This window comes from Erinaceus europaeus, chromosome 1, assembly GCF_950295315.1.
Source record: "Erinaceus europaeus chromosome 1, mEriEur2.1, whole genome shotgun sequence".
Lineage (NCBI taxonomy): Eukaryota > Metazoa > Chordata > Mammalia > Eulipotyphla > Erinaceidae > Erinaceus > Erinaceus europaeus.
In genome coordinates, this window is record NC_080162.1 from 2,806,379 (window position 1) to 2,822,701 (window position 16,323).

The 16,323-nt window shown below is 45.0% G+C and overlaps 1 protein-coding gene across 2 annotated transcripts in view; it reads right to left on the reverse strand.

The window, feature by feature from the left end:
• PAPSS2 (3'-phosphoadenosine 5'-phosphosulfate synthase 2) overlaps positions 1–16,323 on the reverse strand; it is an 80,228-nt gene that overhangs the window by 18,359 nt on the left and 45,546 nt on the right. The window contains exons 4-7 of one of the 2 annotated variants that reach the window (XM_007520756.3): positions 15,717–15,855; positions 15,350–15,468; positions 14,918–15,031; positions 11,543–11,654 (exon numbers count right to left, since the gene is read on the reverse strand). In XM_007520756.3, the coding sequence (XP_007520818.2) occupies positions 11,543–11,654; positions 14,918–15,031; positions 15,350–15,468; positions 15,717–15,855 (484 nt within the window). Of the gene's footprint in view, positions 1–11,527; positions 11,655–14,917; positions 15,032–15,349; positions 15,469–15,716; positions 15,856–16,323 lie in introns of both variants that reach the window. The other variant, XM_060186985.1, reaches the window with a different exon arrangement.

Genomic DNA, 16,323 nt, shown 5'->3' on the forward strand with positions numbered 1-16,323 from the left:
CTGCGCCACTCTCTCTACTGTCTGTGAAGAGGAGGCTTTCTTTTCTTTTCTGGTTTTTAAATAGAGACAGAGAGACAGAGACAGAAGCAGACAGAGAGTGAAAGAGTCAGAGCACAGAGATCTCCTTGAACGTGGTGAGGACGGGGCCAGAACTTGAGTTGCTCCTATGGCAAAGTGGACATACGTCAGTCTCCAAGCTCTTTCGCCTGCTGAGAAATTATTTCTCAAAGCAGAAGATGGGGGGTCTTATAAAAAAAAAGGGACTGAATTTCAAACTGAGGTTCCCGGGGTGGGGTTGGGGGTGGGTAATCTCCTTTCTGATTCTCCTAGCAAATGTTTCATTGCATGTGGAAACGGTATAAAGACAACATCATCACAGGCAGGTGGAGACTCTACTAATATGATAACAACTGTCTTGTAATTTACTGTTTTCCTGGGGCCGGGTGGTGGCGCAGCTGGTCGAGCGCAAAGGTTAACAGTGTTCATGGACCTGGGTTCAAGCCCCTGGCCCCCACCTGCAGAGGAAAGCTTTGCAAGTGGTGAAGCAGGGCTGCAGGTGCCTCTCTTGTTTCTCTACCTCTGTCTCCCCTTCCTCTCTGTTTCTGGCAGTCTCTATCCAATAAATAAAGATAATAAAAAATTAAAGAAATAATTTATTTAAAAATAAAATAAATTACTATTTCCCCAATAAAGTGATTTTTTTTTTAAGTTTGGTCCTGACATCAGTGCACTAAGGAACCTAATGTCCTTTAAAACACAATTCCAGTAAAATAAAGGTTTGCAAAACAAACTTTTGGCTTTCTTGAAATGAACCTTGTAAACACAGTAGCCAAGTCTCCTTTGATATTTAGACTTTTACTGTACTACCCCACAATGGAACTGAAAAAGAAAACATCAGAAATCCTCATTAAGCAAACACATTCCAGAAAGCCTTCCTGGTGTTGTGTTCACTGCATCCCCAGCACACCACCTTCAAGTATTTTGAACAACAGACTTATCTGGAAGTCGAAAGTCTTGCTATTTCAAATCCGGTTGAAACACTCAGCCAAAGTTATGGGGAAGTGGCCAACTATGTGCCATCTACTTACAAAAGTTTCTGCATTTTCTTCTCTTCCTCTCTTTCTTTCTTTCTTTCTTTCTTTCTTTCTTTCTTTCTTTCTTTTTTTTTTTTAAGTTCATGTGTTTTCTTAGGAGAGTGACCTCTCACCTTTGTGCAGGTTTTCTTGTTGTAAAAGGAAGTAAACTGGGTGTTCTGGTTTCTCACAATGAAAGGAACTGGAAAATGTAGATTGTGTTCTGAGAATTTACCTCTTCAGTGGCAAGAAACCAAAAAGACAGGAAAGGTGTTTAAAATCAGAGACGGTGGCTGATTTTACACGTCAACTTGGCTAGATGGCAGGACCCAGGTAAGTGAGCAAATATTAGTCCAAATGTTTCCTTCAAGGTTTTATTTTTAAGATGAAATCACATTTAAATCAGTTGACTTGAGGAAAGTACATTATCCTCTGTGGCGAGACTTCAGTCAGCTGAAGGTCATCACTCTTGATTCTGCACAACCCAACAGCATGGGCCAGGCAGGGGTGCAACCAGTTAAGCACACATGGCAGAAAATGAAACAGCAGGAGTCGGGCGGTAGCGCAGCGGGTTAAGCGCACGTGGCGCAAAGCACAAGGACCAGCGTAAGGATCCCGGTTCAAGCCCCCGGCTCCCCACCTGCAGGGGAGTCGCTTCACAGGCGGTGAAGCAGGTCTGCAGGTGTCTGTCTTTCTCTCCCCCTCTCTGTCTTCCCCTCCTCTCTCCATTTCTCTCTGTCCTGTCCAACAACTACAACAGCTGTGACAACAATAACAAGCACAACAACAAGGGCAACAAAATGGGAAAAATAGCCTCCAGGAGCGGTGGATTTGTAGTGCAGGCACCGAGCCCCAGCAATAACCCTGGAGGCAAATAATAATAATAACAATAATAAAAAAGAAAGAAAGAAAGAAAATGAAATAGCAAAGTGCAAGACAAAAACAGGGCCGGGTGTGGAGACGGCAGGCACCATCTGCACCGTGTCTGCATGCTGCCTCCCACTGCTATTCTGGACCGAAATATGGCAACACTTCACTTGACTTGTGAGTCCTCCCCTGGCCCACTAGGTGCCTGCCGGCAGCAGTGTAGTCTCTGTCCATCTTGCTCTGGAGTGAAAACGAGCCTGAAAGACACAGTCCTCCCGACAAATCTGCCCGGGAAGACAGCTCATCTGTGGGTGCTGCAGACCTGCAGGCCTGTGGCAGAGACGACACATGGGGATGAGCAGTTTCTCTAATGCTGCTGTCCACCTTCTCAGCATAAGCGTGTCCAAGACATGAGCTCTGCGCAGGCACAGCCTTCCCGCTGTAAACACTGGCACGGGCCTTCAGCCATTTCCTGCGGTGGCCTCAGTGCCGGGAGCACCCACTTGGATGATCTGACAGTACTCCATTTGACTTGGGGGAAAAGCGTTTCACATTTTGGGTATGGTTAATCCAATAAATGACTTCATGTTCAATTTGATAATTTTGTTTCTCAACACGGGTGTCCGACAACAGATGAGTGGCCGAACAAGTTGTGGTCTAGATACACAATGGAATTCGACTCAGCTGTAAAAAATGGTGATTTCACCGTTTTCAGCCCATCTTGGATGGAGTTTGAAGAAATCATGTTAAATGAAATAAGTCAGAAACAGAAGGATGAGTATGGGATGACCTCACTCTCAGGCAGAAGAAAGAGAAGGAAGAATATTGGATGATCTCACTTACAGGCAGAGGTTGAAAAACAAGATCAGAAGGGAAAACACTGAGCAGAACTTGGTTTGGTGTTTTGCACCAAAGTCAAAGACTCTGGGGTGGGTGGCGGGGGGGGAGGGCTCAGGTCCTGGAACAGGATGGCAGAGGACCTAGTGGGGATTGAATTGTTATGTGGAAAACTGAGAAACGTTATGCATGTACAAAACTATTATATTTTACTGTTGACTGTAAAGCATTAATACCCCAGTAAAGAAATAAAAAATAATTTTGCTTCTGTTTTGAAATATATCTATATCTATATATTTTTTTTTATTAGAGCACTGCTCAACTCTGGTTTATGGTGGTGCTCTGGACTGAACCTGGGATCTGGGAGCCTTAGGCACCAGATTCTGTTGACATAACCATTATACTATTCCCCCTGCCTGGATACTTTGCTTTTTAAAGTAATACCCTATTTGTATATTTTAGTAGGTCAGATAGAGAGAGACAGACATATTAAGAGAGACCAGAGCACACCCCTGGCTTATGCTGGTGCTGGGAAGTGAGCCTGGGCCTGCAGATTGGCAGGCAGGCATGGCAGTCTTTCTGCAGAACCACTGAGCTGTCACCCCAGCTCCTGCTCTGAGCCATTTTCTTTCTTCTATTTTTTCCCCCCACAGAGCCCTGCTCAGCTCCGGCTGATGGTGGTGCTGGGATTGTACCTGGTACATCAGAGTCTCAAGCATTAAAGTCTGTCAAGTTCATTACTGTGCTACCTCTCAGCTGAATACTTTTCAAACCTTTGGTTTTTCATTTGTAGACATGCTTTATTAGTCATTTGGAACTGTTTCTAAGATTGTTTTTTTGTTGCTTAGCTGGGCTTTTAAAAGCAAAAACAACGACAAAAACAATACCCGAACAGTGATCTCTTCAGAACTTTACCTTTTACCTGGTGTCATGATGAGGTTGGTAGATAGAGCAAGTCTGTGTTCATTCTCAGCCCTATAGCTGTCACTCATCATTGCTCATTGGAGATTGAGTTCATGCAGAATCACACACCACAAACAAGTGAAGTACAACCTTCCACAATCCGACAGGTACATTCACTTGCATCTAAAATTTATTTATCTGCCATCAATTAAAGATGTTTCATAAATACATCAGAAAAAATTCTGAATTTATGAAAGTGGATGATCCCGATACTTAGAAAAAGGAATTATCAGCGAGGATCACAAATACTTAACATTCAGGAACAAAATGCATCTCGGTGATTGAGAGATAGACAGGCAGTTGCTCTGCAGAAACACTGTAAACAGCAGCGACATCTCAGCCCGAAATTTCCTGTTATTGGGAGCTCAGTCCAAATAACGGAAGAATAGAGTACAGTAGTTCCCCCAGTCCAAAGTTTTAATCATCTGTAGCCAACTACAGTTCAGAAATGCTGTGGATAAGATAACTGTAATTATAGTGAATTTTTTTTGTCCTATTATGGACCATTGCTATAATCCTTAGCTGTGCTTGATTTATAGGCTAAATTACAGGTGTGCCTTAAGCATGTTAGCTTCAGTGCGACCTGGGGTCTGACATTCATTGGGGGAGGGTCTTGGAAAGTATCCCCACAGATAAGGGGTGGGGGGGACTACTGTATTATTCTGTAACTGGTTGGATCATGAACTGAGAGCAATTACAACTGGTTCATTGGATTTTATTTTTGTTAAGTTCTTAACCATTTCTAATTAGTGTAACATGTCTAATTATATTAGCTTAACTACTTGGAAAGTGAAAGTACATACCAGGAAGCGCCATGCCTAGAGAAATACAAACACAGTTGAGAAACATGTTTTCAACTCTTGACCAAAGTAATCTTCAAGAAACAATGTCCAGGGTCAAGGTCCTATTATGAAACTTCGCATATGTGCACACACGGCACACAAAGATAGTGAGCTTTTGTCTACTTCTGTGAAATCGAGGGAACATGACTGCAAATGTCTAGCTAAGCCAGAAACGGAGTATCATCTACCACAATTTCCTCAGTGCTACTGAATATCGTCTAAACACAATGTTCAGATAATTATCTTTGGTTGTTATCGTCATCACTGGGCCTCACTGCTCTGAGCTTTCTCAAATAGAAAGAGAAAGACATGGGTGGAGTGTACATAGCATAATGGTTATGAAAACAGACTCTCATGCCTGAGGCTCCAAAGTCCCAAGTTCAATCCCCTGTACCACTATAAGCCAGAGCTGAACGGTGCTCTGGTTAAAACACACATACACACACACACACCCACACACACACACATACACACACGACACCAAACCACACAAGTCTCCTATAGCATGGTGGGCTCCGTTTTCAAACCTGAATCACATGCATGGCAAAGCAGCCGCACTATCCAGGTGAGGTATTCTGCTTGTTCAAAGATTATTTAAAATGAACTGTAATGTATAGCGAAAGCTTTATCAATTTCAGAAACAGGTTGTCCCTTATAAATATGTGACATTATATCTACTGAAAAGTAGTTGTTTTTATTTTTTATTATCTTTATTTTATTTATTGGATAGAAACAGCCAGATCTTGAGAGGGAAGGGGTGACAGAGAGGGAGAGAGAGAGAGGGAGACATCTGCAGCCCTGCTTCACCACTTGCAAAGCTTTCCCCCTTGTAGGTGGGGACCAGGGCCTTGAACCCAGGTCCTTGCACACTGTAATATGTGCATTCAACCAGATGTACCACCATTCAGTTCCCTGAAAAATAGTTTTAAGTGAGTGGGACAAAGTGTAGAAGCAAACTGTCAGAGACTATCTAGGGATTCCAGACTTTAGAGGATATGCAGGTATACCCAGCAGAATACATAAAAATGTTAGAGCCGGGATAAACTGAATTTGATTCCAGGTCTCAAGAGTAGTATTTAGTTTCTGTAATACTTACTTCCCAAAATGGATAAAGCATCTTCCAGTATCGTGCAGATGAAATGTGATGTCCCACGTCAAATAAAAACCCTCAAGTCTTACAGGAGGAAGTCGTAGATAGAGAAGACCTGCCAGTAAGTGGCTGGTAGTTGCAAGTAGCCACATATCTGTGGTTACAAAATTCTCCCAGATTTTCAATGATGATCATTCAAACTTTCATTAGCTTTCTGAATTAGACATTCATATGACTGGTGTCTTGTACCGTCGTCTTCTGTCATTTAGCTGTTCACCTCGTTCAAAAGCTCTTAAATCAAGCTCCACTGACTACGGCCCCAGAGTGCAGAGGGTGGATGGCGTCCCTGTGTTCTTTCAAACGCCCCTAGAGCTGCTGTGCGTGCAGAGGCGAGGTCGAGGGGGCCAGGAGGTGGCGCACCTGGTTAGGTGCACACGTTACAGTGCGCAGAGGCTGGGGTTCAAGCCCTTGGTCCCCACCTGTGGGGGGAAAGCTTCACAAGTGCTGAAGCTGGGCTGCAGGTGTCTCTCTCTGTCTCTCTCCCTCTCTATCTCTACCACTCCTCTCAATTTCACTCTGTCCCTACCCCCTATCCAATAATAAATAAAAGTAAAAAAAAAAAAAGAGAGAGAAAGAGAGGTTGAGCCCACCTTCTTCTACAGAAGGAGTTCCACTTCCACCTAATGTTTAGATTGTCTCACATCTCACAGAAATGAAAAGGTACCTGGCTTAAAAACACAAAGTTTGACGACCACAGAAGTGGCGGAGACGCTGCTGGACTGGGCCTCCAGAAATGAGGCTCACGTCTCTCGGTGAGTACGCATCTGTCTGCATTCTGACTCTGCCTACAAGACTTAAGAGGCACCAGGCGTACTCGGCCACTCAGTGCCAGTGTGCCGGACGGCAGTGAACTTCCTGTCTGTGCTGACGACTGATAAGCCCTTCAAGATTGGGCTTATCAAGATTTTATTATTATAATAATAAGTTATTATAAGTTAATAAGCAATTATTATATTATTATTAGCCTTAAAGAGCCTTGGGCTCTTCAAGATTTCCAACTCCTGGTGGTTTCCTGATGATCAGGGAGTGGTGAAGTGGGTAGAGGCAGTTAAGAAACACACACACACACACACACACACACACACACACACACACACACCCCAGTAGAAAAGAAACAGACCATAGCTCTCTGTTCAGAGCATTATCATGTCTCAGATGCTGCCACGACCCCACCCTGCACAGACCACCATACGGTGAAGCGTCCAGAAAGCTCATCTCTCCAGAGCCCTATCCTACCAGGGCAATGCCAGGGACAGAACAGGTCAGTCTGGGAGGGGGTCAACCAGGCAACTGCCCACATGTCAGCAGGAAGCAGCTCAAAATTCCATCCTTCAACATCCCCAAAAGAATTTTGGGTCCATACTCGTAGGGGCAGAATGTTGAGGGGCAGGCAGTACCTGGAGGGGAATGTCCAGAAAATGGAGTGGTGACAGGTGGGCTCGGAAAGGTGGGGGTGGGGCTTGGGTGTTAAAAGCTGGACCTCGGGGCGGGCGGTAGCTCAGCGGGTTAAGCGCACATGGCGCAAAGCACAAGGACTCGTTTAAGGATCCCAGTTCGAGCCCCTGGCTCCCCACCTGCAGGGGAGTTGCTTCGCAGGCGGTGAAGCAGGTCTGCAGGTGTCTGTCTTTCTCTCCCCCTCTCTGTCTTCCCCTCCTCTCTCCATTTCTCTGTCCTATCCAACAACGATGACAGCAATGACAACAGGAATAATAATACAACAACAGCAGCGTTAAACAACAAGGGCAACAAAAGGGAAAAAATGGCCTCTAGGAGCAGTGGATTCGTGGTACAGGCACCGAGCCCCCATGATAATCCTGGAGGCAAAGAAAAAAAATAAAATAAAAAGTAAAAGCTGGACCTCTGGGTTTGGTTCACTCTCTTTCTGTTCAGATCATCATGTAAGTAGTAACCCAGCTTCTCTCTCTTTCATTCTAATATGTCAATGTTCTCAATTTTCCTGAATAAAATTTAAAATTCCTGAAAAAAAAAAGGCAAAAACTAGATCATGAGGGTGCAGCACCCAACAAGAGGACTACGGTTAAGACTACTGTGCTGTGGGGGTTGGGCGGTGGCGCAGCAGGTTAAGCGCAGGTGGCACAAAGCACAGGGACCGGTGTAAGGATCCCGGTTCAAGCCCCCGGGTCCCCACCTGCAGGGGAATCGCTTCACAGGCGCTGAAGCAGGTCTGCAGGTGTCTGTCTTTCTCTCCCCCTCTCTGTCTTCCCCTCCTCTCTCCATTTCTCTCTGTCCTAACAACAACGAAATCAATAACAGCAATAATAACTACAACAATAAAACAACAAGGACAACAAAAGGGAACAAATAAATATTAAAAAAAAATAACTGTTTTTTAAAAAAGACTACTGTGTTGCATATTTGAACATGGCTCAGAGTCAGTCTTTGAAGTTTTTTTCACAAGGGGGAAAAAGGTAACTATGTACGTGATGGGCTTACTGTGGCGATCACTTCTCAGTATATCAAATTTTGAAACCCTATTTGCACCTGGATCTAGCAAATGAATATGCCAATTAAGTCTAAGTTGAAAACATGTCAGACTTCAGTTTTGTTTGTTTATTTGTATGTCCAAAAGGGTCTGTTGATGTGTGGACCAGAAATTCTTTCAATATCCTGTTGTGGCAGGTCCCTTATCAGCTTCCTCGTTTTACAGATGATGGACACGAGGTCCAGAGAGTTTATAACTCATCACTTTGTATGTGGATCCAGGCAGTTTGGCTCTGTGGCTTACATTTGTTCATTCTCTCCCTGGCCACTTTTTATTTGTGATTAATAGTAGGTTACAAGACTGTAAGATTATAGGGCACAGTTCCACACCCACCACCAGAGTTTTCTGTCCCTATACTCCCATCTCCCAAAGATCGCCACTCGCGTCCTCACAAGGCTTACAAGCACTTTGCTTACTTATTTCTTTTTGTTCTTTTCTTTCTACACGTTCATGTGTATCAGCTCTCTGGAGTCCACATATGAGTGAAACCATCCGGTAGCTGTCTTTCATCTCTCTACTTATTTCACTAAGCATCATCACCTCCAGTTCCATTCATGGAGTTCCAAAGGACACAATGTCATCTTTTTTTGATTACAGAGTAGTATTCCATGGACTATATATCCCGTAACTTTAGCCAGTCATCTGCTGGTGGGCATTTAGGCTGCTTCCACTCTATGGCTACTGTGGATAATGCAGCTGTGAACACAGGGGTGGGTATATCCCTTCCAATGAGTGTTTGAGTGTCCTTTGGATAAATGTGCGGCTTAGCCACCGAGGTACTGGCCTATGTCCTTGGGATGTTTCACTGTTGGTTGACTCACACAGGACTTGAACAGGTATTGAAGAGTAAGCAGAGCTTTGAATCCTAACTACCACCAGCGCTGTAAAAGTTATGTCTAGAGATTTCTGGTTACACAGCTAAATAGTGGGAATGGCTGGGAAGCCCCAGAGGACATAAGTGAGTCTTATGAAGGCCTGGCAGAGGCAGGTTGGAAGAGGTAGGCATTAAGATCCAGCATGGCCTCTCCCTGGGTCGCTTTGCTGGCCACCGCAGGAGGACATAGGGATGGGCCGGCAAAGAGAGCTGTTCCGCTCCATTCTCTGACACTGCAGGGCATGAGAGAACTCAGCTGAGCTTAACAAAGAGGAAGAGAATATTCTCCTCCTGAGACAGAAAGCCTGCGAATTGCCACAGGTCCACAGCTATCAGGCCAGCAGTGGCAGGTTCTGTACTTCTGTGGATCTGGGCCTGACTAAAAAGACAGAAAACACAGATCTTGAGTACTTCCACACATTTTTCAGAAGGCACATGTTCAGAACATGAACCTCTATCCTTTTTTTTTTTTTTTAGAGGTTTTTTTCCTTTTTTGAAATTGGATAGAGACAGCCATAAATCAAGAGGGTAGGAAGAGATAGAGAGACAGAGATATCTGTAGCCCTCCTTCACCACTCACAAAGCTTCCCCTTGTAGGACCGAGGGCTCGAACCCGGGTCCTTGCACATTGTAACCCGTGCGCTCAGCCAGGTGTACCACTACCCGGCCCCCATGACCCTCCTTCCCCAGAAAAAAAAAATCCCTAAAAGCCTTGGCTTCCTGTGCGGATATTTAAAGATTCGGCGGATACAGTGGTGGGAATGAGGTAGACTGATACTCCTGTTATCTTATAATTCTGCAAATCACTAACAAAATACATAAAGAAAAAACGAATTAAATAAAGTAAAACTCAGTGTGACTCTTTGGTGACCCTTTCCCACCCACGATTCCCCCCAGGCATTGAAGAGATAAGTTGCATTTCATAAGTTCAGGCAGCTGTGCAAAGGAATGATCCCGGAGGGCCTGGCAGTTCTCTGTGCGTCCCAGGCTTCTGACACTGACCAGCTGTCACTCAGCCCTAATATATGACCAGAACGCTGTCTGAATAGTGCCCCCAGTAGAGTTTAGTGGACAGATCCATCTAGTGTCTTTCAAGGATGGGCGAAATCCCAACACCTGAGCAGCTGCTGCAGTGTTTGCTACAGTGACCAGCAGGTAGGCTGCGAACTGGCCTGCAGGTAACAGATTCGTGCTGGCTGCTCCAGCCTGGGCCTGCCAGGTGCCAGGGGTCTAGCTGCCTGCTGCTTCTGAACAAGGCAGGAGTGAAGAAGATGTAACCTTCACTTGCACTTGGATCTCTGCAAGGAAGACCTTCACTTTGAAGTGTCTTGATTTTAAATAATTTACAATGAATTTGATCCCAGACCCTCACCTCTCCGGTCCCACTAGGGAAAAAGATAGAAACAGGCTGGGGGTGTGGATCCACCTGCCAACACCCATGTCCAGTGGAGAAGCAATGACAGAAGCCACAACTCCCACCTTCTGCTCCCCATAAAGATCTTTGGTCCACATTCCCAGAGGGATAAAGAATAGGGAAGCTTCCAATGGAGGGGATGGGACATGGAACTCTGGTGGTGGGAACTGTGTGGAATTGTACCCTTGTTATCTTATAATCTTGTTAATAATTATTAACTCACTAATAAAAGCTTTAAAAAACCCAATGAACTTGAAATATATATATATATATATATATACATATATATGTGTGTATATATATATATTCTATGTGTATATAGTCAACCCATATCTATCACCTTGGGAGAACTACAGTAATTATTGGAAGCATAAAACTTGGGTGGTGAGAGTAGTGCAAAATTATACCCCTATGATCTTTTTTTTAAATGCAATTCCTGTCACAATTGCAATGGCATTTTTAAAAAAATAATTTTCCCCTTTTGTTGCCCTTGTTGTTTATTGTTGTTGTTTTTTCTAAGAATCTCCTGCCATTTCTCATAGGAGCTAGGCCTGTGTCCATACCCATTAGCACTGTAACATTCCTTTTCTTCCTCACCCCTCTCTTTCTCTTAGACATTTTTTATTATCTTTATGTATTTATTGGATAGAGACAGCCAGAATTTGAGGCGGGGAGATAGAAGGGAGAGAGAGAGAGAAAGGAGAGAGAGAGAGAGAGAGGAGAGAGTCCTGCAGAACTGCAAAGCTTTCCCCCTGCAGACGGGGTCTGAACACCCCTATGACCTTATAAATCATTATTGACTCGCTAATAAAAACATTTAAAAAAATAATCATCACCTCCTAGGACAACTCCAAGGCCCTCGCAATGGAAGCTAATCACGAAGCAGACTTGCATACATCACCCAGATACTTCTAGAACATATGCAGAGCCAGGTTCATATATATTATACCGGTACAGACTTCTAAGAAAGAGTTTGCTTCTTAGAAAACAAAGAGGTAAGAAACCAAAACTGACCGTACCATCCAGCAGGGTGTCGAAGTGTATAACTTGCAGGAACTCCTTCTCCCGCATGAAACCTTTGAGGGGGGTGGCCCAGCCTTCACTCAGAACCTGGACCCACTGGAGATCCAGCTGCAAGACAGAAAAGGCAGGTGGACAGTCTCAGGAGCTGTCTTAGAGCAGCCTGACCCCAGGGAAGCCAGGGAAGGCCTTGCTTGTGCAGGAGAGGGATGGCAGGATATCCCTGTTGGCAGTTTTCCGAGATCTGATTGTGCCCCTGTGGCCTAGGGGCCCAGTGAGTTTGAGTCAAGAACTTGCCTATAGGAGAGAGAAACAGAAGCAGAACCTTTTCATTTGAGGTGACTGATTTGAGCACCTTGGTCAAATCACGTTGGTCTGGATACCCTGTGCATAACCGTCTGTCTTTATAAAATTTCTCATTTGGTTACTCCTTTTTTTTTTTTAAGCCAAATCTACTATTTTTTGACTGAATTAGGCAAAATTATTTAAGCTAAAAGTCTAAAATTCTTTTTTTTTTTTTTTTAATTGTTGCTGCCAGGTTATTGCTGGGGTTTGGTGTCAGCACTATGAATCCACTGCTCCTAGTGGTCTTTTTTTTTTTTTAAAGATTTTATTTATTTATTAATGAGAAAGATAAAAGGAGAGAGAAAGAACCAGACATCACTCTGGCACATGTGCTACCGGGGACCGAACTCAGGACCCCCCGCTTGAGAGTCCAAAGTTTTATCGCTGTGCCACTTCCTGGACCACGTCTAGTAGTCATTCCTCCTTTCTTCCCCCTCCCTGTTTTATTCGATAGGACAGAGAGACAATTTGAGAGAGGAGGGAGAGATAGAGAGGAGGAGAGAAAGAGAGACACCTTCAGACCCACTTTGCCACCCATGAAACGTCCCTCCTGCAGGTGGGGAGTAGGGGGCTCAAACTCGGGTCCTTGCGCTTTGTATTACGAGCCTTTAACCGAGTGTCTCACGGCTCGGCCTCTTAGAGTCTAGAATTCGTAACATGAGACTGAAGGGGCTTTCCATCTTTGTCAGCTGGGCCATGGAGGAACTTCCAGACCCTCCTCTTTACCACCTGAGGGATGATTTGCCAGCGGGGCCAGGTGACGTGCAGTTGACACGCTCATGTGGTTACCTGTCTCTTTCCCACCTGGAAACTCCTATTTGTCCTAGAAAACTCGGCTCCCGCAGGTCACTGCTCTGAAAGAAATAAGGACAGTCTAAGATGATTCAGTGAATCATCACCTCAGCTTGAACCCCTTTTGCTGCTCTCTACCAGAGAAGCTCTAGCTCCAGCCTCACTATGGCCCTGATCATGGGTCCGAGGAAGATATGAGAATACTTAAAACACAGGGTCAAAAGAATCATCTTCATAGTCTTTCAAGTTCTGCACCTTGAAGAGAATTCTGTCACTGGATAATCCCTCTGCTCTATATGTTTCTCATCTGCCCGGACTACTGTAGTACTCAGGATTTATTTTGTAGAGTCAAGGAGTGCTCTTTATAAATTTGCCATGACAGGGTGGTGATGTGCCTGGTTAAGCGCTCACATTATAGTGAATGAGGACCCAGGCTCAAGCTCCCAGTCCCCACCTGCAGGGGGAAAGCTTCACGAGAGGTGAAACAGGGCTACAGGTGTCTCTCTTTCTATCTCCCTCTCTCTGTCTATATCCAATAATAAATAAACTATTTAAAAAAGAAAATACTAAAAATTGTCATGACATATTAGAAGATGGAGCCTTCATGAAGTAAAGCAGGTTCCCAGTGTACTCTGCTTCCATGAAGACATCCAAGATTTTTTTTCCATTTATTTTATTGTAATGAGAAGGAGTAGATACAGAGGGAAAGATACTGAGAGAGAGAGACCAGAGCACTGCTCAGCTCTGGCTTATGGTGGTGCTGGCGATTGAACCTGAGATCTCAGAGTCTCAGGCTTTTAAGACATTTGCACAACCACTATGCTATCTCCCCAGCCTGACATCCAAGATTTTAAGGGATAACAAAAAGGAGCCGGCAGAAATGTGGCCGCCATGCCTGGACACACTAATCCTGATGTATAGAAAGCCCAAGGCACTTGGAAGACAGTTAGCTGGGGTTGCGTCTTTCAACTCCTGGACAGTGCAACTTCCTTCCTCAGGTCAAAAATCCCCTGGTGGTTTTGTTTTCTCAATATTCTATTTTTAAAAAATATTTATTTATTTATTCCCTTTTGTTGCTCTTGTTGTTGTATTGTTGTAGTTATTATTGATGTCGTCGTTGTTGGATAGGCCAGAGAGAAATGGGGAGAGGAGGAGAAGACAGAGAGGGGGAGAGAAAGACAGACACCTGCAGACCTGCTTCACCGCCTGCGAAGCGACTCCCCTGCAGGTGGAGAGCCGGGGGCTCGAACCAGAATCCTGATGCAGGTCCTTGCGCTTTGTGCCACCTGCACTTAACCCACTGCGCCACTGCCCGACTCCCAAATCCCCTGGTGTTAAGAGCAGGACTTGCAGAGCAGAAAACAGAAGCGAGGCATTCAGATCATTTCCGGTCAAGGATGATTTTGCTCACTTCAGTTCCCTTCTCCATTACCCGGGAAACACTTGCTCTCTGAACACAATCTGTTCTTTCCAATCTGCCCATAAGCAATTTCTGCCTGACACCTGGCTTGCTGATGATTCAATGACAACAATGTCTACTGAGCTGTGCAAATGCAGAAGCACCCTCTCTGGCCTGCTTCAGCAGGACGGTACAGTTCCTGCTGGCAGCTTTGCTTAGACAACAGATAAAAAATATATATATTTACACACACTGACATGTGTGTCGGGCTGAGCTTCACTGACGGGAGACAGACGAGCTGGGACTCACGGCTGGGTTGAGCTGTATGCAGTATCTCTTTATTCATGCAGGACGCAGTGCAATCTATACCAAGCTAAGCTAAACTAAAGTTAAAGTACCCTAAAATTCACAATGCTGTCTTTATATATACTTGCCAAGTAGGGTGGAAACAGGATGTGACATAGAGAGGGTGGAGAGAAAAGTGACTGGTGAAAATCAGAGTGTCACAAGGAGAGGGGGCAGAGCAAAAACATATCGTGAACCAGTGGGGATTGAACCAATGCCCTGCAGTGGTTATGTAAATAGAATACAGTGGTTATGTAAATAGAATGCAGTGATTATGTAAATAGAACGAAGTGGTTATGTAAGCAGGGGGGATTAAACCAAATGAAACAGAAACCAAATGAAACAGAAGAGGTTTTAGAAGTATACCAACACATGTGTTCTCTGATGGACGTTGCCTTTGGCTGAGTCAGATTTCCTTGCTATGAAGAAAGAGTTGGCAGTGAGTGGCTATGAAAAAGCCTGATTTTCCCATGATCAGTCTTCGTCGTCTTACCTTGGTGATCGACAGTGAAGGCAGAGCTGCAGCCTCAGCTCGAACTTGGTCAAGTTTGTTTTCAGGCACAAAGAGCTCGTGGATGCCTTTGATTATAGTGTGCGGTACGATGTTCTGAAACGAAGCAGAATTTGGACTGGAGTTGGTGTGTTGCACCGAAGTAAGACAGGTCCTGGGACAGGATGGCAGAGGAGGAGCTAGTGGGGGTTATATGGTTGTGTGGAAAGCTGGGAAATGTTATGCATGTACAAACTACTGTATTTACTGTCGAGTGTAAAACATCAATCCCCCAATAAATAAATTTTTAAAAAATTGAAAAGAAGTTGTAAAAAGGGTAGTAGAGTTAACAAGTGATCTTTTGTGACATACATATCTGGGGTGGAGGAGAAAGGGAGAGAGAGAGAGAGAGAGAGAGAGAACCAGTCCACCCACCTGCTCTTGCAGGAACTCCACTACCTGCTGGACACAGTCACTCACTGAAGACAAGTTGGTTTTCAGCACGAGTTCAGGAGTTTCAGGTTTCTCATAATCAGAGTCAATTCCTGTAAATCCTGCAAAGCAGAAGGGTGAAAGTCCCATCTGTGGCTGACAGAACAACGCTTTCATTCAGCCAGGCACACACACACAGTAATGAGTTAAGGCCAGAACTCAGGGCCGTCCACAGGGAAGCCGGCAGGATTCTCGGGTCCTGTTCCAGCTCAGCTGCCTCCCGGCCTGGCAAATTGGAAGTCCGCGCACATCCTGGGGACAGTCTAAGAAGGACCAGGTGACTGTCCAGAGGCAGTGCTGGTCCTCTTACCTTTGATCTCCCCAGCTCGGGCCCGTTTGTACAGGCCTTTCACATCTCTGCTCTCACAGATGTTGAGAGGGGCATCCACAAACATCTCAAAGAACGGCAGCCCTGCGGACTCGTGGATTTTTCGAGCGTTCTCGCGATCCTGAAAGAGGTGATGTTGCAGAATGTGAGGTGAGGCTTCAGGAGACTCTCCACCACAAAAATAGGCAGTGCTGGTATCCTAGAACCTTGGGATAGCATTTGATTTGTGCTCTGCTCAAGCTGTAGAGAAAAACCCGTTAGTGGAGGCAGAAAAATTTCATGGAGCAGGGCGGCGGTGCACCTGGTTGAGTGCACGCGTTACGGTGTGCAAGGACCCAGGTTCGAGCCCCCGGTCCCCACCTGCAGGGGGAAAGCTTCACAAATGGTGAAGCAGAGCTGCAGGTGTCTCTCTCCCTCTCTATCACCCCCTTCCCTCTCAATTTCTGACTGACTCTATCCAAAAAATATTAAAAAAAAGATTAAAAAATAAAACAATGGGAGTCCAGCGGTAGCGCAGCGGGTTAAGCGCACATGGTGCAAAGCACAAGGACCAGCATAAGGATCCCGGTTCAAGCCCCCGGCTCTCCAG